General features: G+C 32.0%; 1 protein-coding gene across 10 annotated transcripts in view; it reads left to right on the top strand.

Moving 5' to 3' along the window:
* Positions 1-24,875, top strand: part of LOC126756554 (matrix metalloproteinase-14) — a 55,514-nt gene that overhangs the window by 10,516 nt on the left and 20,123 nt on the right. For 4 of the 10 annotated variants that reach the window (XM_050469706.1, XM_050469700.1, XM_050469708.1 and 1 more), the window contains exons 1-2: positions 13,376-13,745; positions 21,263-21,588. In XM_050469706.1, coding sequence (XP_050325663.1) covers positions 21,367-21,588 — 222 coding nt within the window. In that variant the 5' untranslated portion in view covers positions 13,376-13,745; positions 21,263-21,366. Of the gene's footprint in view, positions 1-13,374; positions 13,746-21,262; positions 21,589-24,875 lie in introns of those variants that run through there. The other 6 variants (XM_050469702.1, XM_050469701.1, XM_050469703.1 and 3 more) reach the window with 2 other exon arrangements.

Genomic DNA, 24,875 nt, shown 5'->3' with positions numbered 1-24,875 from the left:
AAGAATTTTGTTAAGACAATGGACAGAAATGGAAGAGGGTTCTTGTATCTGAAACAAAAATTTCCAAGAGTCAGTGAAGCAAAAATTAGGAGGGCATATTTGTGTGTGAAGGAAACATTTGAGGAAATGCTCAATGAAACTGAAATACGAGCCTGTAGTGCCTTTGAAAGCGTTGTTAAACATTTTCTTGGAAATGTGAAAGCTGACAATTACAAAGATCTTGTGACTAAACTACTTACTGCCGAAGTGTTGTAAAATGTCCCTTAAAATTTACTTTCTGCACTCCCATCTGGATTTTTCCCCCAAAATTTAGAAGCCGTAAGTGACGAACATGAGGAACGATTCCACCAAGATATTTCTGCTATGGAGAAACAGTACCAAGGCAAGTGGAGTACCAGTTTGGTTGCCGATAGCTGCTGGACATTGTTAAGGGGTACTCCAAAAACAAAATATCGCCGAAAAACATCGACAGTAACATTGTAAGGTACACTTCGGTTAATAAAATAATATAACAAGAATATATTTATCGCTGTTTTTTTTACAAAAAATCCTTAGCAAAAAAACTTAGGTGATTGAAGAAATCTGCAGCTATTAATGCACTTGTGGCATTTTTATACATAACAAAACTTTGTTCTGTTCATGTCACTAAAAACAAGTGAATTTTTGTATACCAGTGTAATCATATGGTAATGTTTTGTTCAACATTCATCGAATGTTATTGCAAAATCGACAGCTAAAACCCAGACACACACGTCAGAAAACACAAACTCAAGTTTTTCGTTGCCGTTTAATTATTTCATTGTTCTGTGCAATGCTTCAGGAATATTTGTGAGCTATTTTGCGCTCATTTTAAATTATGACTAAATTTTTTCTTGTTCAGGAACTATCACTATAATCCCCATACTTATGTATGTATGTATGTAACCCTTCCAGTAGCTGTGTGATGTTATTTGGTTTTTGAAGTATTAAAATATTCAAATAATTCTTTCATGAATGTTGAACACATGAACACATATCAAGAACAACCGTTAAAAAATGTTTTTCTTTATTAATCAAACCAATATTTATCAGATACGGACATAAGAAAAACTCTTTGATCGAGCACGTAAGCTGTAAGCCGACTTCTGTTGCTGGGTACTGCGAGATTTACAGCAGATGCCACTCTCTCTGACGAAACAGAGGACGCAGGCTATATTAAAAATTTCAAAGCTATGTTAGAGCCAAATTCGTCGTATTGCCGCTTGTTTTTTTTTCACACAGATTACAGGAAACATTTTGTTTGTTTATTTTTTTGAATAAGTTCCATACAACACTAGACATGACTTAAAAACAGAAATTCACTACAATGCTAATATTATTTTGTTAATTAACTTGATTATTCGTTAAATCTTTTAAGAGCTGTGCAGAATACAGAAATATATAGTACACGTATTGAGGTTATAATACATACATAAGTATGTAATGCCAACAACACAAACCGGCCGTTAAAATTGACAGACTGAGTTGCCTACTTTGAAACCAAATTATAAAACAGAAAATCGAGTCAACCAAAAACATATGTATAAAATATAAATCACAAAAAAGAAGGCAGGATAAATAAGTATTCCTTTTTAGGATTTTATAATTCTTTTTAGGATTTATAAACATAAATATCGATATTTCGATATTTGTTCAACGAGTCTAGTACTAATAAAAAGTAGTGCCTATAGATTATATTTTAAATTAAAAGGAGTATAAACACTCTTTCCATTCATATGGATATTTTCTTGCTTAAATTTAATAAACAAATAAGTAATAGTATATAATAATGGTTAGACCTGGATTATTTTTTTATAGCGCTGCCAAAGGCCGCCAACGCAGAAAGGAGTATTATGGGGTTATACATATGTATGTACATATATAGTTAGGAGGTCGAAAAAAGGCATTTTTCAAGAATTTTTTCTAAGCAAACTATTTGGTTTATTGATTTGAAACTTGGCAGGTATATTATGAAAACCTTAAACTATATTCACATATTTTTTATTGCCAAAAATAATTATCGGGAACGTTGATATTGCCAATTTTGCAGAGGTCCGCAAAAAAAGGCCTCTTGCGGTGAGCACGATATCTCTGGACTGGATCATCTAAAATGCAAAAACCAAATAAATTTCATTAATATAATAAATAATCTAGTGATTGATCAAAGGAATTAGCAAAAAAAAAATTTTGACAAAATGGCGGACGCTCAAAAGGTTCGATTTTCGACGAAAATTCGGGTCTTTAATTGTTTATAAAAATAAGAAATTTCATCGGATGGGGAAATCCTTTGATTAATTACTAAAAAATATAGTTAAGAATCTTGTGTAAAAATTTCAGACCGATCGGCTCAGCCGTTTCTGAGAAATCTAGCTCACCGACTTTGAAAACACCGTTTCGAGAAAAACCAGCTTAATGTTTTGAAAGCACTTTACATGTAGTCGGCGCGCCTTCACTAATGTGTCTATAACTTCGAAAATATTCGTCGGATCGACTTGAAATTTTGTGTGTGTGTACTCAGATATATATACATATATTACGAAAACGCAAAAAAAAATCGATTTTTTGAAAATCCTAACTGTATATAACCCCTTATGCGAAAGTACTTCAGTCACCACGGGTATTTTTTATTATTATTATTACCCTTGGCGAAATTTTTTAGAGCAGAAAGGAGTACTTCACATGCTCAATTATAGCTTGAAAATGTTGGAAGGAATTTTCTATAATTAATAAAGAAAAAAAATCAAGCGAAAATGCAAACAAAGAAAGCGCTGTGGTTGAAAATCCTTCATACTTGGGTTTTAAGATGTGGCAACGCTCGTTTCCTCATAATTGTAAAAACTCAAACATTTTCAGCTATGAGTGCGCTTAGTGATTTTTAAATTTATAAATTTTAGCTAAAAAAAAACAAAGAAAACAAAACTGAAATGTGATCGCACTTTAATGTTAAAAGTGTGTATTTCAATATACGAAGTAAAAAATGTGAAACAATTTAGTTAACCGTTGTGAAATATCATATGTTATATCGAAAATTAAAAAAAAATATGAGTTTTAGCAACATTATTTCTACATATTCCTCCCCTGGAGAAGCTCTCTCTCACATACCCCACTTCTACCGAAATTCGTTTTCAGTTCCCGACCGCCAAAGTAATCGGAAACGTACCACAATTTGATATGACAAAGGCAACCTTATATAGAAAAGTAATTACATTAAAAAACTTAAATTATAAATATACTCGAAGTGTACTTTTTGACACGAACACCAGAATCACTCTCTAAAGAATTCTTGCCGCAAAAATATTTTCATCTAAATACAGTGAATCAAAAAAGCTTAGGCACACCGTAAACTTAAATGTTCATCCAAAAATTACAGGTTATCCCTTTGAATTTACGAAAGCAATAATAATCATATGTTTAAATTTCAACATTTTTATTATACATACATATATTAATAATTATATGTAATAACTAAAAGTTATTTCATATTTTACATATTTTTAAAGATAATGAAATTATAATAAAAATATTGAAGATTCTACATAAAAAAAGTTCAGGCACACATATGGAAAATATTGTTTTGAATTCGATTTTTTTAATTCTAATATTTTGCTAAACCTTCTTTGAGCTGAATAACTGCTTTTAAAAGTCGGCGCATGCTTCCAACTAGATTAGATGTATGCTCAGGAGTTATATTTGCCCATTCTGTACGTACAACGTATGATCTCTTTAAGTGAATGCTTCGATGTTATATGGTGAGTCTGCATTTTTTTTTTTTCAAGTAGATGCCAAATACGCCCTATAGGGTTTGTGCCTGGCGATTGCTTACAATGGAAGATAAACCATTCCTGCACAAGATATGACGCATCTTTCGGGTCATTCGGGTCTTGTTGTAACAAGAATGACTGCCCACTTAAGCCCAACTTTTCAACGCTTGAAGCTAAATGTTCCTTTAAGATTTCCCACACCAGAATCTGCAATGCACCCCCAAACCATTACACCATTACAGTCTTAATTACAGTTCTTAATTATATTATTTTCCTGGAGCTCTTTGTTTCGTTTTCGCCAACTTTTTTTTCGCACCATCGGAAACAGACATATTAAATTTTGATTCGACATTATTACCTTATTCCAAAAAGATTCCGGTTGATTAACATTAAGTTTGGTGAACTCCAGCCACCATTTTTATTCGTATCCCATAAGCCAATGTTTGGCTTACGTCACGGAACTCGCCCATGATAACCAGCTTTGTGTTAAGTGTTCCATACAGTTTGGGTGTAAAAGTTTTTTCAAAGTTTTGTTGCATATATTGACACAGCTTTACTGCTGAAATCTTCGGATTCTGATTCACTGCAGCTATTAGAAATTGAAAACTTTAAAATAATTATGAGCAATAAGCCGAAAAGAGCAAACAAATTATAAAAAAATTTATATTTCCTAAAAACTTAACTTATTCACAATTTATGCAGAACCTTATTCATCAGCGTTTAGCCGTTTTTTACATGCATTTCGCGTTTCTTATGAAATAACGGAATATTTCTTTGGTTATTATGATATATGTACATTTATGTATGTATGTAAGCTAATAATACGAACTGCGTCGAAAAGTTGGTTAAAAAATTTGTCATTTCAATTTTGAATACACTTTTCAACAAAGGCAACGCCTGTGCCAAATATCGAACAAAAGTCACCGTCACATGATCATTACAATTTTTAAAAGGTAAACATCAATTGAATGTATGCTATTCCAAAATCAATTATTTTATTATTTGACTTACATATTTACAAAATTAATTATATATTCTTTGAAGTATTATAAATATTTCTTATGAAATAAAAATAATTTGGACAGTCTAACTTCTTCAATAACTGATTTTATACATATAATCTGGGAACTTTGAAAATATCTATCATATTAAAGTACCGTTATTTTCAATAATAATGAGCCAATAAAGGGAAGAAAAGACCGTTAGGGAGATTGAAATTACAATGAACACTTATAAACAGCAAAGGACGATTCGGGAAATTTGCGAATTATTTAAGACCGCCTGCGCTATCAGAACGGGAGGTAGAAAAGGTTATAAAAAAAGAGACAAAAACTACATCACCAAAGATAGCAGCAATGCTGGAGGAAGACATATGATATTTCACACTCGTAATATTCGTAGAGCGCTAAATAGTTAGGGTACAACTTTCGTACTGGGTACAACTGCCATTAAAGGCCTACTCTCACGAGGCTTAAAATCGCATAGATCAAAGCAATGCGTTAAGCAGGGCCCCAAATAAGACAAGCTGTTTGCAAGCATAATTTGGTTCCAATTGGTAAAGTGAAAGGGACACCACTTCCAACTTCGTCAGGTTCAAGGCCGTTCTAAAACTTCTGACATGCTGTGGGTCCGGCACCCGGCCGGAATGTGACTCCACACTGAACTGAATTTTTTTAAATATACCCAAATTTAGGTTTAGCTTACTGCTCCCCGTGGTCCCCGGTCCGTGGTAAGTCTACGGTCAGACCTTATAGCTTATGCTAATATTAGTTGAGCACCTATCAAACTCAAAGACTAATGACATTTGTCACTTTAACTTCAAATGTCTTTTCATTAGAAGGAATCTCCTTCAAAGTCTATAATATCAGTTCAAGCTGAGTATTATAGCGCTATTTTTGACAAGATGCTGATACTTTGGCTATAATCGCGTAAGCGGTGTCTACGCCAGTAAAGAAGAAGATGCTGATACTTCGAGGTAATACAAACAACAGACATAGTGCGTATTGAATCATAGGCGACTATTACCACAGGCATGCGTTACCGCGGGCAAATTCTACCTCCTGCCCGCTAGGAGAAGTTTTGGATACAATACCGGAGTTTGTAGAAAAAAAACAGTGATTGGTAAAATGCCAAAGTCAATTAGAAGCGTATTGTTAACCCTTCCTCAAAGTTTCGCTATATTCACTCGGGAAGACTCAAATCCTTAGATATATTCATTGAGTGAGAAGTAGACATAATTTGTCAGACGTATTTTAAATCCTGGGTGAGGAGAAAAATGAAAAACTCGGATGGACACGTCAGGCTATATACCACAATATTCCAATATCGTCCGCTCCGAGAAATGAGTAGCTTCTTCGTGAGAAAAGGACAGGTGCAAAATTTCTGATACTCTACTCCCTCAGTTTATAGTGTATACCATATTATACCTTTTGAAGGTAATTTCATAATGCTACTCTCTTAGAAACTTTCGTATTTATTGGAAAAATATTCAGACACTTGTTTTTCACAAACTCCTTGAAGCGGATTTTTCATCAGCAGAATCGTTTTCATGAAACAAGAACACGTAATCATCACTTGGTGCGACGATTTGCAATATTTTTTGTATGGATACTTTCGACAACTGGCCTTCCGGAACGTGATACTGAAACCGAAACCGAAACCTTTATTTAAGAAAAACTGTAAAATGTGGCGATCTAAGTAATCAATGTAAAATATTGAAGTTGCTTATATAGAAAAAATACAGTTGTAAAGTAGTTTATACCAAATTAATTCGGCTCATAGTTTAATATTGGGGTACAAACCCCTCTCCGAATATTTGCACTGAAATGTGCGTATACCTACATACATGTGCGTATACTAGATACATATGTACATAAAAATCACATAAAAATATAATATCGATTCGTAAGTATAGTTTTGCCGAATCGTTAGATTGACAGCAGTGTCTACGACGTGATAGACTTATAAAATTCATATTTCTAGTCTATTGTGATTCGCATTGGATATGACTATAGTATAGATTTCAACCTACAAGCGGGACAGCATGAGTTGTCCTCTGCGAATGCCATACCTTACTACATATATACTTATGTAGATGAATACATATTTCATACAGTTTGTTTTCATTTGAAATTTCAAATTATACCTTGAGCACTGAAATTTCATTGCAGTCTGTATAATGGAACAATCATATTTACATATACCTGTACATAAGTAGGTATGTAAGTACATGTGTACTTGTTGATTACTAACTACTTGAATTATTTTAAGGAAAACATGAATAATTGGAATGTATAATCATAGGCAACGGGCTTCTTTCATTTAATAATCAAGGAACTGAGAATGAGAGTTTGTTCATGTAACTTTCTAAACTTGAAATAAGATACTATCCAAAAGTTATTATACCCTGAACAGGGTATATTAAGTTTGTCACGATGTTTGTAACACCCATAAGGAAGCGTCGGAGACCCTATAAAGAGTATATGTAAATGATCAGTATGTCGAGCTGAGTCGTTTTAGCCATGTCCGTCTGTCCGTCTGTGCGTCTGTATATATACGAACTAGTCCCTCAGTTTTTAAGATATCGTTTTGAAAATTTGCAAACTTAATTTTATCTTCAAGAAGCTGCTCATTTGTCGGAACTTCCGATATCGGGCTACTATAACATATACCTAGCTGCCATACAAACTGAACGATCGGAATCAAGTTCTTGTATGGAAAACTTTTGCATTTGATGTGGTATCTTCACAAAATTTAAAGGGTTAGTGCCTAAGGTAATAATATAATCTCCAAGAAATTGTTCAGACTATAACGTATAGCTTCCATACAAACTGAACACATATGTAGTTACTAAAAGAAGTGCTCCTTTGAAGGGTATATTAGCTTTGATGCAGCCTTGTTTTTTTCTTGTTTTTTTTTTTTCAACTGACCAAATATATTCCTGCAATATGTTGCACAGAGTATACTATCGGATCGTAATGATCAGGATAACCGAACCGAGCAAGTAATGTTTGAACAAAAGTAGAGTATCTTGATGACACTTTGTGCACGTTCACTTAACAGTATGCGAACGTCGCTAAAACCGAACTCTTGGCAGGACCATTAATCCGTCCGTTAATTGAAAAACTTTAGAGACCAAAAATAAGACAAAATTTTGGATATAACTAAGCCATGATCCTTGTAAATTTCGAAAGTACTTTCATACATATGTATATAATGTTGGGTTATATACGAACTAAATCGGGAAATTCGCTTTTGGTGTTACACGTTCACAATTCTTTCTTTTTTTCATTCCTTATTTTTTCGGTCACTACAGTCCATTATGATAAGGTTTTGGTCAGAAATGTCCTATTAAACGTCACGAGATCGAGTAGAATATAGTAGATATCAGTATTGTTAAATAATACTAGAGAACGAAGGGTTAGAGAGAGACATACTCACATGTATACGCCCATATATTACCTACATGGCTTTCGTTATTCTAGTAGGTCTTATGCCAAATTTGTCGGTCAAAAACTGCCAATTAGTTCAGGAGTTTCCATCCATATTATGAGTTTGGCTTTGCATCTGACTTTATACCGTTTATGCTGTGTAGTATTTCTATATCAGAGCAGACTACTGTAGTAAAAAAGACCGATTCAACACAAGTTATTTCATGGAAAATTTTTTGATTGTGAAGGGTATTATAGTTTCGGTGCAGCCGAGGTTAACGTTTTATCTTAATACCTCTTTGATCACAGGTAAAAAATTTGCCTTACGATTTTCTTGGTCTAAAACAAGAGCACTATTGGCATTCCTCGCACTTGAACATGTTACCTATTGACCATGGGTCACGGTAAATAGTAAGACGTTTTTAATAACTTTAAAATTCTTAATTTATTCTTCAACATCTATCTCGACCCCCTCAAAGTAATTCTTTGTGTGAAAACAATGAGTTGTCGGCCCATAATTGCGAACTCTTTTTAAGTTTATGTAACTTTGCGCGAACCACACATAACACTCAAATAGTATTCCTTATTGATAGTTTGGCCGGTCGGAAGCAATTCGTTGTGCACCACAACTCGATAATCGAAGAAAACTGTCAACATAACCTCGATTTTTGACCTGCTTTTACGTATTTTTTCGACTTCGGCACACCTGTGCCTCGGTATTCGGCCGATTGATCGTCTGTTTCCGGGTTAAATGCATAGATCCCAAACGTTTCATGACATCCTAGTATTAACTTAAAACTTAGTGATTTTGAAACACCTGTTAATCATCAGGTAATGGTGATAACCGTCCTGGACGTGGTTCGTCGTCAGCGCGCTCTAGACCCTCTTTGTTTAATTTGTACCAATCAAAAACACTTGCTCCCGACAAACAATTATAACCAAAGGCCTTTTCTAACATATTGAACGTTTCAGCATTAGAAATTCCGGTTCTTGCTAGATCTTCCTAGGTTCCGTATTGACCTCGTAGATTTCTCAGCACTAAAATCGGATTACAAAACTTTAATTTCTAAAAGTTTTAATGTACATTTCTCTTGAACTACTAGAAATACAATAACCAAATTCCCTAATCCCTAAGGACATACACAGACACTGTAAAAATGGATGAAATCGGTTGATAACCCTGCCCACTCCTCATATAACGGTATAAATACGCCAGAGACATTAAATCTACACTCGAAATAAAACGAGAGAGCTTTATAAGAGTCGAGGTCAAAATCAAACGATGAGTGTGCCACCGCCCATAATAAGGTGGAACCCCATATCTTTCGACCGATATCGACCAAGTTTGGTGTATGATATTATCTTGATAATCTTATGTTCCAATACGAAACAAATCTTACTACAACCACGCCTTCTCCACATAAAATACAATTTTACTATTTGAGTGTATGTGTAAACTCCATCTGATTCTTTCACTTTCTACTATGCAAATCAAGCAACAATGAGGATATCGGGATAAATTAAGCACATATAGTGCGCTTAAGGGTCGTCTCAGTGTAAAATGTTCGAAAAATCGATTTTTGTTTCTTGAATTTTCGGATAGTATACACTATAATAATCATTCTCTCAAAATTTGAAATCGAAATTCAAATTATTACGGTGGCTACAGGGTTTCCTGTAGAAAGGGAACACAGTGAGGAACGTAGCGACTCCAATCTTTTAAAGCGTTTTTCTCAGGATGCTGTTTTTAAAGACGGTTTCCACTCTCAAAGGAAGCGTTTTGAAGATATCTAGTTCCAATTTGGAGAGAACATTTTTAACGTCATTCTCTTTCGCGCTACGCAGCCTTTTGTTTTTTGAAATCTTCCAAATTTTTCCTACGAAAAACTGTCGAAAAAACGGCCAAATTCGATACTTTTTGTTCAAACCGCCGCCATTTTGTCAAATTTCAAAAAAATAAAAAAGCTTCCATAGCGCGATAAAGATTTTCCTACCGATTATTGTAATAATTGAAACTTTTGTTTTAGATCAAAATTGACATATTCAATGTGAAAGTGCAAGTGTATAAGCAATTGTATACAAGTATATAAGGTTTAGTATCACATTGCAGTATTTAAAAGCAAATATCGGTACTCATAATCTTCATAATAATGAAATTCGTTATAAACTCCTAACGACACGCTGTATTTATTACTGGATTTGGCAACAGTAGTGTTGCAATCTGGCAACTCTCAACTACTTATATCGTAAAGCTTGACATATTTGAAGCTATACATACTCAGAACATTTCGACATACGACCGCTATTTGTGTTTTTACAGTAACTTAAAATATTCATCTCGGCTGAAAAGTGGGACAAAAACGCGGATATTTTCACGCCATTGTTCTTCACAACTTTCGACCTGAATTAACTCAGCAACTGTGAGCGATGAACATAATTCTATTTTTGGCGATAAAGCTTCATCAAGGACCAATGTTTGTCGCTGGTATGGTGAATTCAATCGAGGTCGTAGATTATACAAAAAGGAATTCCGTGTAGGTTGTCCAAAATCAGTTGATGTTCAGGAAACTATTAATGCCGTCATGTGAACTACCGGGAGATTCAGATAGCTATAGGCATTAGTAGGACCAGCGCACATTCAATATTACATGAACATTTGACTTCGCGACAGGTGATGAAAACTGGATTAACGTGTATGACACCAAAAGTAAACAGCAATGTACTGGACTGTATGGATGTTTCAAGATGAGAAAAGTTTTTCGCGCACGAAACACTTCCACGCTAATGGTTGCCTTTTTTTTTGGAAAAACTATACATTCCGCAACCATACCACTAAAACAACGCAGAACATTAAATGCTGAGTGGTACACAATCATTTTTTTGTCAGTTGTCTTTTAAGAAATTAGAAAAACCAACCACTGAAGACGGATCACTATTCAATAGACCAATGTGACCTCTCCCACATCAACTGAATCAACTGCACATCGATTTGATAAGTCATCCGCCGTATAGAATAAAATCCGAATAACTTATTTTGATTCCCGTACGTACGAAATGCACTAAAATGTCAACGTTTTTTGACAACTGAAGAGGTGTTCAGAACGAATGCTTTGGAGATACCTCAATCAGGCAAAAATTCTTCTACAATTGGCTCAAACGCATGACAAAGTGTCTAAATCTTAATGAAGAATATTAACATTCGTTTTGTGCTCTAACACCGAAATATAAAAGGCAATTTTCGTTTTGCCGCGCGCACTATTATACATACATATGTATATGTATGTAGATAATCTATGAAAAATTAACTTTTAAAATTAAAGTATAATAAGCCTTTTAAAAACTCAAAATAATTCGGTTGTTATTTATCTTGCAAAGCACGTTCGAAATTCAAACTAATAAAATATTTGCATCGTCTGCTTATTTTCCAAGTTACTGTTTTGTAAAACGTTCACATAGGTTTTCGAATGGAAATGAAGCAATGCTTTGGTCTTCAATCTATGAAACCACAATTTAGAATTATAAAATCGATTATTCGATAAAATGAGCAAACGAAATGTATGAACACATTTAGAGCACATTCTGAGCATATGAATGTATGTATGTAGGTGTGTATGTACAGGGTAACTTGGTGTTCTCTCCAATATTCTCCGGAGCTTTTTGTCTACTTTCGTTGTCTCCTTATAACTAAGGTAAGAATTTTGAACTTCCGTTTGGCTTTACACCTTATATTCGCATCAATAAATAATATTATTATTTAAATAAATGAACTTAAATGCCAAAAATCGGTCCACCAATTACCCCAGATCCTATAAAATATGTATGTATGTACATTAGAGTGATTCAAAAAAAAAAATTTTTTTTTCGTTTCGTACTTGGAAAAATAGGTTCTTAGACACCTCTAAGAAAGCCTCTCCAAACATGAGTTTTTAATTGTAACGAGAAGGTCCTCCTACATACAGTTTTCTATTTTTTCTTATTATCAGATAGAAAAATTTAGGTATATCTCGCTTCCAACTACTTAAAAAAATATCTTGTTCCTTAGATTTTGTAGGAAATTGAATGCTCTACAAAAAAGGTCTACTATGATTTTTTCGTAAGCCCAAACGTTTAAAAGATATTAACAGTTAAAGTTTGATTATTTTTGGGAAAATTTTTTATTTCTTATGAATTTTATAACTCAATGAAAAAAAATTATTATGAATAGGTTTTTGGTGAGGCTTTCTTAGATGTGTCTAGGAACCTATTTTCCAGAGTACCAAACGAAAAAAAAAATTTTTTTTTGAATCACTCTAATATATGTACATACATACATATGTATGTATAAATAAACGTTCTACTTTGCAATCGAACAGTTTGACGGTTTGGTAAAAGAAATGCACTTGTACATGGTATTATAACTTTTTTTCTGTTTTCCATATAACCTTTAGTTGGATATAACGATTTCTTACTACAATATAATCATTAAATTACTATTTTCTTACATAACGACGTTTTTATTCCCATAAATCTTTTTAAACATATTATACAATATTTCAAACATATGTTTCTATGATCCTAATTGTGTTCAAGTGCATACCTATGTATTTATCCACTTAAGAGGGTGTGGGGGTATTATAACAACGGTGCGTACCGGCTTTACCCACAGCAAGTGAGTCTGGCAAGTATGACGAACTCAATTGATTCTCAGAAGTCAAATATTAATCATCAACGAACTATGAGTAGGGGGTAGGTCCCCCCCAAAAACAAAGCGACTCATTTTTTTACACAAACGTAGTGTCTGCAGAACGAGTTAAACAACACTTGCTTGATTTTCGCAAAATTTAACCGCCGCTTTCAGCCACTACACAACAATACTTTATGAATAGGAGGGCAAAACACTGAAGATCAGACAATAATCATAATAAAGTATACGTACTATATATACGTATACATTTCACTCTCAGTCGCGGGAGTAAAATTTATCAAAAACAATAAAATCCAGAGAGTAGAGCTCAAACAGCTGAAGCCGATACCGACACGATCATTAACAACACGAAGTCATCAAAGAAACAACAACCGAAAGCTCCACCTTTGTATTCTCCACTCTTATCCAATACGAAGTAGCTTTTCAACCAGCTGTCCACCTAGCTGTGGGTGACTTCTGCTGCCGCGTTGTGTACGTCGTAATGTCAGTTCAAATTTGCTCGCAAAGTTGGGCGGTTGTGTTTTAAGGCGCGGGCAATTTTTCGATTTTTAATGAAATTTGTGTTACATTTCATAACTTAAACGACAAAGTTGTGTCTTTAAATGTGATTCTTACGTGATTCATATACCACTGTAAAATTGCCTTAAATAATTGAACCTAAAATTAGTGCTGCTTTATTACATACGACATTTAGTTCGATCAATCAGTTTAAACCGGTGCATTACACACGAGTATTCATCGAATCGCGTCTATTTTTGTGCAAAGTGAATTCAATATAGGTATCGCATTAAATTCAGTTGCATGGCAGAAAAAGCAGCCACTTCAAATCCAGTTACCAGAAATTGCCATTGTGTAAGGAATATTATCGTACTTATCTTTATCGTCATGTAACTCATACTGTCAACATGAACATATACGTATGTATATACAAACATACAGACCTGTTGCGCGTAATCTTATATCATTACCTACACATTTGTACAAATCTACGAATATACTATATAAACTCGCTAAGCATTCTTTCAACAATAATTTCTTCAAATACAATATTTGAACATATTTTTCCTTAAAGTTTTATATTTGATTTGGTTTTGGTCGCGTATGAATCGAGCTAGGGCACAATTAACGAAACATGCAACAGCCTATGACAATGCAATATAAGTATGTATGTATGTTATATCGCGGTAAATATATGTACATAAGTGAAAAAATTATACATACATACATACATATGTACATATGTGTAAAATTGCACGATCGAAAGATTGTGTTCTACACAAGAACCTAGGATATGCGAATTAATATTTTGAAATTCGTCCACATTTTACAGATTTATTCACATATTTTATATGTAAACTGTATAAGCGATCGCCCTTGAAATTGGCCGAAAAGAAAAACCATAGATAACGAATTCCCTGGCCCTGTATTCATAATCTTATCTCTAAGTTGTCCATTACGATTATTGTAGCTGTGTTTTCAACAAATATACCGAATAGGTTATTAAAAATAAACAGTAATGTCGTAATGTTTTCGTAATACATACATACATATGTATAATAAAAATGTATTTATCTAAGTTTGTATTTTTGTGCATACATATCATATTTACGCATAAAAAAATATAAATAAATAGTGAGTCAACCCAACCTTTAAGCACTCTCGAAAAACACGGGCTTAAAAAGTTCATTAAGCATTCCAATATGTCGCCATAAAGTATGAAAATTAACTTATACATATTTGTATTTGGCTTTATGTTTACTAGATACAATTTGTGTAGCAAAATTGTCCATCGTTCACACAAAACTAACTCGTCTTAAACTTTGTCCCGATATCCATGTTAATAAGAGACATTGCAAATTGAAACCCGATAGTAAAATTGAAAATGTCAACTATTTTTAAACCGCGTTGATTTATAAATAATTTGTTTCATCCTAGTTACAAAACTAACTTACATAGTTCAGTAAAAATTCATATAACAAGTCACTAACAGAAGGAGCTACGGCTGAATATTACCTATAAAATCGTCTCTCCATTTTGAACATTTTCTGTTTAATTTTTTTTTATTTTATTTTTTTTATTTATTTTTTTTTTTTTTTTTTTTTATTTAATTTTTTTTATTTAATTTTTTTTATTTAATTTTTTTTTTTAATTTTTTTTATTTTTTTTTTATTTTATTTTTTTTTTATTTTATTTTATTTTTTTTATTTTTTTTTTTTTTTTTTTTTTTTTTTTTTTTTTTTTTTTTTTTTTATTTTTTTTTTTTTTTTTTATTTTTTTTAATTTTTTTTTTTTTTTTTTTTTATTTTTTATTTTTTTTTTTATTTAATTTTTTTTTTTTTTAATTTTTTATTTTTAATTTTTTTATTTTTTTTTTTGACACAATTAAATTAATATCTCATTTTTATGGTTAATCTGAGTTGTTTTCTCTTGACTATTTGTTGCAGAGCGTCTTTACATTTTTAGTTCAATGCATTTCTTCACACTTATACATACATACATATGTTCAAATGTATATAAGTTATATACACATATGTATGTATGTAAATTGTATTAAACACAATGCACACAGGACAACGTCAAATGACCTTAATCGATCACAAAGATCGCATAAGAATGTGCATATGTACATATGTACAGTGTAGTATGTACCGATTTGCATTTATTAAAAATACATAAACTGACTTCTTAACAAAGGATTGCGGAAAGCATTTCCTAATGAAATCATATTATTGTTGTTGTAATATTGATATATGTATATTATGTGTATGATCTCGTATAAATTAAAACGTGTACATATATATGTACATATGTATGTATGTATATTAAATATGTGTACACAGAGAAGACAGCTCATTTATCTGTATGTATGTATGTATGTATGTATATGGTAGACATGTGTATTTATTTCACTTCTTTGCAAATTCTTGGGACTTTACTAAGTCAAGTTCTTAACGTGGATACTAATGAGTCATATACTACACATACATACATACATACGTGTATTTATATGAAAGTATGTTCGCATATGAATGCATAATTCCATACTCACGCTTTTATTGGAAGAATTTTAAAAATGTTGACTAATAACAGTACGCAAAGATAAAAGTTTCTGTTTAAAATGATATGTGTATATTCAGTGAAATTCCTCATAACCGGATAGCCAACGTCGCAGTGTTTTTGTCCGGCTAAGGGAGCTGTCCACATACATACATACATATGGGGGCGTGATAAAAACGAGTGTTTAAAATGTATTCTTAGAGTCAGAAGCTGCAACTCAGAACAATACTTACATATGTATATTGAACTTATGTATACATGCTAGTCAATGTCAGCCAGGAGTAAATGCATGACAATTATTGCATTAGTTCCGTAGAGCCACCGCGAACCAGACGCCATCAGTGCAAGTCAATTTGTTTGCTGTGATCATTTTTGCTATTTGTTCTTAAAGACAACTGTCGTAAAACAACAAAAATTAATAAAAATTTAAAAAATCGAGAAGTATAAATTGCAGACAATTTGCAATACCTACATTTTATGAAATCTTGTCCGTTTATAAGAGATAATTTGAACAAAATAGTGTCCGTGTCCGGTCATTGAAACGTACTCATGTTCGGTTATAGGAATTGTTTTTGTATGAAAATAATAATGAAAACGTTGTGTTCATGAAATTTGACCAGTTTTGGGAACTGTCCGGTTATGACGACCGTCCGTTTTGAGGAATTTCATTTTATACACTAGCCACAATAGATAGATTTTATTTGTTAAACCTTAGTAAGTATATGTTATTAAAAGCCTCCAACTAAACGATATAAAAAATGCATTATTTTTTCAAACTGCGAAACATATTTTATACGGACTAGAAGCATCAAGAAATATTTGTATGAATTGGAGTTTCGCTGTCACACATGGTATGTACTAAGGAAAGGTACATATGTACATATGTAATTTGATGATCAAATTCATGTAGTAATAAATCTCAAAAGCCTAACATTATTAAGGGGGTACTCTCATGTGAACGCATACATTTTACCACTTTTTAGGAAAATTTTTTTTTATGCGACAACAAAATTCAAACATTTTAATTTTTTAATATATTTTTATTTGTATTTTGAAATGTACAAAATTATTATTTTTGTTTTTTACATTTTTTTTTTTCACAAGTTTTAAAGTTATAAGTTATAACATTTAGCATTGAATATATTTTTGTATGAAATTTTTTTTAAACAAGTGTAAAAATTTATAATTGCGAGTACCCCAAATATATATTTTTTTAAAGTAGCTTCCAACAAAAAAAGTAGTTCACTGGTCATGGTGATAGCGGCTTTTCATGTTGCCTGAAATAAAAAAATCTAATGGATTATTATTCAGTAGTTCTGCGGCTATCGTCCCTACCAAATATAATCAATTTCATTTTAAAAAAATGTCGAACTACAAAAAAAAGTCACGAAAATCTTGTTTTTTCGTTAAAAATCGTTTTAAAAAAATATGAAAATATTTTCGAAAATAAACAATTCTGGTAGGGACGATAACTATAAATGGGTAGAAGAACATATCGTCACCTGAAATGCAAAATAACGTAACAACATTTTCGGAAATTTACATTGGCGTGAATGAAACACGAAATAAAATGGAACATGAGTGAAAAAAAATTTTAATATTGATTAAAACTGGTTTATATCTGAGTGCAGAACCTGAAAATGTTGAACATATGTAATATTATGTATGTAATTTGAAGTAGTGAAGCGTAATCAATATGACACTCAGTTACCAATCTTTTGATGTTACGTTATTTTGCATTTCAGGTGACGATATGTAAATTTTAAAGCAATCGGTTGAATACTTTTTTTTAGGACCATGACAGTTTCAGAAAATGATGATTCGAGAAAAATGCGTTTAGAAACGTAGCAGCTGCAGACTTGTCATGGCGCCTGGCAGACAGTCGCTTACGACACATCGGCGACTACGTATATGAGCTGTAACTTATCAAATACTATGAATTTCGGTCTGAATTTTTCACAGCATGTTTTCAATAGGTTTTACTGCCGAAATATAAAAAAAAATCGTTTTTCGAAGTGATTACATGAGAATATCCCCTTAAGTCATTTTAAAAATTCTTTCTAAGGAACACCGTAATGGTGAGAAACTAGCTAATATCGAATAAAAAAATGTGTTCGTGGATTGGTATTGAATTAATAACTGATTTCTGTTCAACAATTTTTGCTCAATTTTATGTTATTAATTCAAAAAGCGTATTATGAGCATATCTTTGCTATTCATGGTAGTAAAAATAAATAATTTGATTTCGATTTGATTGTATCTCCAGTTGAAATATGAATAAGACATGTTAGTAAGCTTACGTATATATATGTATGTATATGTAATTATATATTTATATATATTTATATATTCATCGCATATGTACATACATTTCCAAACCATTTTTTTTTTCAAAGTTGCGCAAAATGGCGCGTGTTTCACCCTCAATAGATATTGTATTTATATCAAGTTTACTTAGATTGCTAGACCTATGAAGCGCATAAAACTAAAATTAAAAGCATACTCCAACTGTTTCGCTTAGATCATTCGTGCACTTAGAGAAATGTATAAGCGTGTGTATAAAAATAACTTCACGACCAAATCAAATTGGATATATTACGCGTTGTATGTATGTACATATGTGCATATGGTGTATGGTATAATTGATATGCAACTGAATGCATACATACATATGTATGTATACTTTCATATACGGTTATATATAAATACATATATATGTACATCTATAAATGTATGCATATGCATGCTTGAATATTCACAGCAACAGACTCATCCGGCTAGCCACGGTTGGCCTTAAACTTCATAGTTGACCTTCAACTTAACTCAACTGTTACGATAATAATTGCTCCTAAATAATGCAACAAATGTATACGTTTACCCTGCAGTGAAAGTTGTCGCTAAAATAGGAATCTCCATAAAAGTTTCCGACACATTCAAAAATTAGATTTTTTAGTTTAAAAAGTTCTTTACATGTTTGTATATTTTAACGCACCTCTTCGATGTGTTCAATTTCATCTACTTGCATGTATACATACAAGTATATAAATGTAGAGAGTTAAAAATACACATACATATGTACATTAAAAACTGAAAAATGTCTTTTTTTATAAAGCTTACCTAGACCTGCCAAAAGGCACAGAGCTCGACAATATTGAAAGGTAAAAAATCAGTGGCGAATATAGTTTTTTGTACTAAGTGAACTAGTTGTATTTTAGCTTAAAAGCAGTGAAAAGAACATTAGTATATATATTTGAGGGTAAAGATTTATTATAAATATATGCATGTTGTTGTTTTATCCCATAAACTGTTTGTGTTTGTGTCATGCTTCGATAACTTAGTTTATTATTTGACCAACAATGAACTGTCGGCACCAATTTCCCGAATAATGAGCAAATAATTAGATGCGTATGTATGTATGTATCATACATAGTAATTTTATAATAATAATAACTTACGAGTAAATCTTTTCTTAAACTGTTAAATTTAGACTATTGTATGATGTTGCATATGTAATTTTAATCGAATTTGTAATAAAGAAATGCATTTTGTAGGTTCGATATTGCTAGGGCACAATCGATATGTACATATATACCCGTAATAAATATATACATATGTATGTATGTATATAGAAAAATATTTTTAACACATATGAAATTATAGCCGGTCAATTTCCGGTCTTACTTACCAATAACGCGTCAAATATTGGTCGGTCTCCATATTCAATTTTCAGAAAATATGGATCAATGGCACCTTCTGCATGCAAACCACTACAAATTGTAAATTTCTCTGGATACAAGGGAGCCTAAAGTGTCGGTCGCTTCAGTATTGTTGTCTTTTGTTTATTTACGTGCGCTTTAAGTTGGAAATATCTTGAATTTGCTGCCTATAAAGCGATGTTTTGAAATAACTACGGCATAATATTTGCAAAACACATAGTATTGCACATTCGAGTAAATGCTAATTACATCTGTTCACCTTGTCAACTATCCCAGCCGGAAATTCTATACCTCTAAAAATACACCCTATATGTAAATATTTGATATGCCTGATACGTGCAAGCGCGAATGACACAAAAATAACTACACCTTATGACTGGCGCACACCAAAAAATAAAGACTTGACAGTGAGATATTTAGCAATGCTACTTTGTTGTGAATATATATTTATACTTTTATACCTGCAAAAACAGTTCATAAAGAACATACAGATATTTTTGTGTGTGAATCAGAATGCCGACATGACCTTTTAGTGCGCCATAAAGGCTGAATGAATATTTATCATTGTTAGATTTAACCGTAATGATAGCATGAAAATATCACAAAATACAGAAAAATGTACATGTACATATGTATGTATAAGTATGTGGAGAATATATTTGTGAAACTAATTTCATAAAGGATAATTGTCAGTGAAGTAAGCTTTCCTTATAAAGAAACAGAGCATATAAACAATGATATAAAGCGTCCAACTTAGTTCGAAAAAATGAAAAAAATACTGTAAGGTATATTTTTTTTGTTGGTATCTTAAATTGAACAAGCTAATTTCTATATATGTACATAACAGATCAATTAAAAAGTCACCAGCCTACAATAGTGAAAAACATTTTTTTGTCAAAATTCGCTTATTTCATCTATATATGTACGTATATCATTTCCTTCAAGGGTTATAGCAACCCCAAACAGAAACAGAAAGTAATAGCTTGGGGCCATTTCTCGTTGGAATACAGTGATGGGAAAAATTCAATAACACAATATTCCCAATTATATTTTATGGGTTTGTGGCAACGTTGATGCATATTTAATGCATTGGTGAAGTGGCGCTTATCTTTTCTTAAGCTTTTCGAAATACGGCCGTTGGTTTGATTTTAATTTTTCTTCGAAAACACAAAGTAAAATCAAATTAAAAAAATTTTTAAGGAAACCCAAGTGACTTTACTGCATAGATAGCGAAAAAGTTCTTTCTAAACATTGTTCATATAATATGTATAGATGAATCTGATTTAACTTGTTGCACAGTTTTTGAAGGAACGCAAAAACACCATCACATTTTTGAAGTGCACTACTCGTAGTCAAAACATCATTCAATCAGAATATTAAAAAAACACAATTTCTCGATAAGAATTTACAAAATTCGTTATTTAGTAATCGTTTTGGATTCATTTACAGTTTTAAGTGTAGATCTCATGGAGTTTAATAAATCTCAAATTAAAATTTGTATTGAATATATTACGTATTTCATTATTCAAAACAATAAGATACGTTTGACATATGTACGTACTTACATATATTAATACTTAAACATTTTTTCTTTAGATTCATCGAGTTTTTTAACCGAAATCTTATCTAATCAACGAGGAGCTATTCACAATTACTACAATTACATAAACTATCCGGTTGCAAACAGCGTATATAATTGAATGATGTTGCACTATAACTCAATGAGACGAAGTACAGCGAATTGTCCGACTGCTAAACGAAGTCAGTCAAACACAGATAGCGTTAGATTATCAACAATCAAAGGATTGGCCTACATAATGCAAACCTGCCAACAGTGTTCAGTATTCATAGTTTTAGTCACCTTAGTAGCCCTAATTGGTATTGTTTCTCCCAACCCAGTGCAGACGACCACGCAAGCTGAGGTATGTATTTTTTATATTTTTATCAATAGTAAAAAATAAGAACGGGCTTTTTTTCAATGAAGAATCAAAAATTCTAGTACTTACAAAATTCTAATTAGTCAATGTTCGTATATACGAGTACTTAAGCAGAATAAATATCGATTATAATTAAGAATTCTGTTAAATATCCCGAGTAAATGTTTTTATTAAAATACTAGAAGACCCGTTCACGCTTCACTGTGGCTGATACATAGATAATACTACTACTACCATCTTTATGACTTCTATTAGTTGGATTATAACTATTAGTTAATGAGGTATAGCATTTTTGTGAAGCAACTTGTGTTAGTTTACAAAAAAATGGATCATAAAGCATTTCGTGTGTTAATAAAGCATTGCTTTTTGGGGGAAAATACTGTTGAATTTGGGCTCAGGGAAATCCACCGATGAAAAGATATTTGCTAAGCTTAAAGAGGCGAAAGCTCTGTGCAAAGTGGGTGCCTCGCAAGTTCATAATCCAACAAAAACAACGAATAACTGATTCTGAGGAGTGCTTGAGGGCGCTTTAATCGTAATAAAAGCGATTTTTTGCGTCGGTGTGTGACAATAGAAACATAGCTCCATCATATCCCACTGAAGTCCAATCGACAGTCATTCTAGTAGACTGCACAAGATGAACCGATTCTCAGGTGTGGAAAGACGAAAAAGTCTGGAAAGGTTACGACATCAGTCTTTTGGGATGAACGTGGTATAATACATACTCAACGACTGATTACTGAGCCAGTTATGATCTACTTCAGTGCGTATTTGGTTGCAGTTCTCTTCTACTATTCCAAATACTTAGCAAATGTATTATTTTTGAGGAAGAATCTGATGCCTACAAACATGAATTTTGATTTACTTTTTTCTTTTTGAAGAAATCAAATATTCAAGGAATCATTTCAATCAAACTAGATTTTGAACAAATGCTTTTAATTTGAAATATAATTTTTGTATTAATGAGTGGTATTAAATTTTGACATAAAGAGATAAAAGGTTCTTACCCTGGTTCTAAGCTACCTCCCCACCAATTTTCAGCCAAATCGGTTCAGCCGTTCATGAGTTATAAATGGTGTAACTAACACCACTTTCTTTTATATACATATATAGATTTTCAATTATGTATTTAAAAACATAAGAATATACCTATGTACCTCTTATAAATTATATCTGAATTTGAAGTACATATGTAAAATGTGAGTAAAATAATAGCATTTTTCATGTATACCCGCCATTAAAGACACAACAAAAAAGATAAATCGGTAGGAAAGTTCTCGGAAATGCTCATTCATTATAAGAACGTACATTTGTACTTATGTATTTTTCTAATCAATGCAATTGGCTTGAAAAAATTCCATGAATAAAAAACTTACAAACGTGCATATTCTTAATCAGGCATGTGATTCAATTATTATTTACAATATAAATGATTTAGAAAGGAATATAGAATTTATCTTGTTATTAAGTTCTAACAATCAAGTTAGTAAAAAAGATATTATCGCCACAGCTCTCATAAATATCTATATATATGTATGTAAGTAGAATTCTCCAGAGTATATTGTTTAAGTGACACATATAAGTTTTACAAAGGTACTTACATACTTACATATGTATATTTATAAGCCATCTATGCACAATGGTACAATAAAATACATACCAAACGAACTCTAACTAAGAGCAAAAAGTTATTTTCACCAAGTTTTTTTTAAATTTATTAAAAATATCTTGGCTCTTGACTATTTTTTTGTGCAATCTTTAGAAATAAGATCCCATTCCCGGAGTAGTGCGTTTTTGGTAGAAAGCAACTTTTTGATAACAACGCATCTTTGTTTTTATGTCATATTTTTTGTTTCCCCTTCACAACCAAACAAATTGAACTTATTTTCATTGCTAAATAAAACTTTAACGCAAAAATATTACTCTGCATCAATATATTTTGGAGGAAAATAAACTAGTTTTTGTTTATTAATTGCATTAATAAAGGGTTTCTTCTTGGATACACGATTATGAAATCTACTATTTCTCAAAGACTTTCGTTCAGTTTCTGGATGCACTGAAGCATTCGAGCTGTGCAAGGTTTTGGGAATTTCTACAGCCAAAATCGGAGATATTCCTCAATTTTTAACAAATTTAAATCTTTACCCGTGATTGTATACTTTTCGTTAGTTTATAGTTCCGAATTGTTATTTGAACGGATGACTTTGAACATTCTACGGCTGTTTTTGGACGACCTTCACGGAATTCGTCTTTGAGCGAGCGTCGGCCACGATTGAATTTGTTGTACCAGTTTTTCACAGTGCTAAAGGATGGTGCTTCATAGCCATACAAAGATTTTAGTTCATCGATGCACTCTTGTCGTGATAATCTACGTCGAAAGTTGTGAAAAATGATCGCACGAAAATGTTCACGAGTTAATTCCATTTTTTTGCCGAGATGAATTTTTTAATTCCCTGTAAATAAAACAATTCACGATTAAATGACAAAACGTTCTGAGTGATGTTACGCCAAAAAATGTCAAACTTTCCAATGGAAATGTCAGATTGCACCTGGCAACACTTAGTGTTGCCTAGGCCAGAAATATATATAGCAGCCTCCGTACTAAGTTTTCCTTTCTCACTTAGAGAGTTTTTAGGTTTAAGACAACTTGCAACTAGTTGTTGTAATTCAACACTAATTTCTTTATTCATTTTTAATATATTTAAAGTATAAAACGCCTATTTACAAATAACAATACATTGTAAAGACGCTTGAGTCCGTTGATAATGAAGGTTGAATAAACCCTTTTGTATGTGTTTTGAAAACAACCTTTATAACAAAGTCTTTAACAATATAGAAAAATTTACAAAAAAATTTGTCAAAATATCTTTTTTCTCTTAATTAGAGTTTGTTTAGCATGTATTTTGTTGTTCCATTTGTGCAAAGATGGCTCAGAACTGTATTTTTCAAGGGGTATGTAGACTTTCTGGGCGACTGAAAGCGTTTCACAAACTACGCCTCTTTTTAAATATTCTTATATGAGAGTTGGATTTGTGTGGTCTAATTTTGTTACTAACTTTATTTTCTGAATACTAACTTTTTAATATATATCTTGTTTTCTCTTAGTGCTCTCATATTGGAAGTAAAGAGAACGAAGTTAGAATAGCATTTCATTAATGCATTACAATACATTAACCTATCATTGCGTTTTAATGCATTAATGCATTAGAGAAATAATTCAATTGCTACAATTATCGTAACAAAAAACATATGTATGTATACATATACATATG

The sequence above is a fragment of the Bactrocera neohumeralis genome, chromosome 4, assembly GCF_024586455.1.
Source record: "Bactrocera neohumeralis isolate Rockhampton chromosome 4, APGP_CSIRO_Bneo_wtdbg2-racon-allhic-juicebox.fasta_v2, whole genome shotgun sequence".
In the NCBI taxonomy this organism is placed as follows: domain Eukaryota; kingdom Metazoa; phylum Arthropoda; class Insecta; order Diptera; family Tephritidae; genus Bactrocera; species Bactrocera neohumeralis.
The sequence above is the reverse complement of the archived record's forward strand: the minus strand, read 5'-3'. Positions and strand labels throughout refer to the sequence as shown.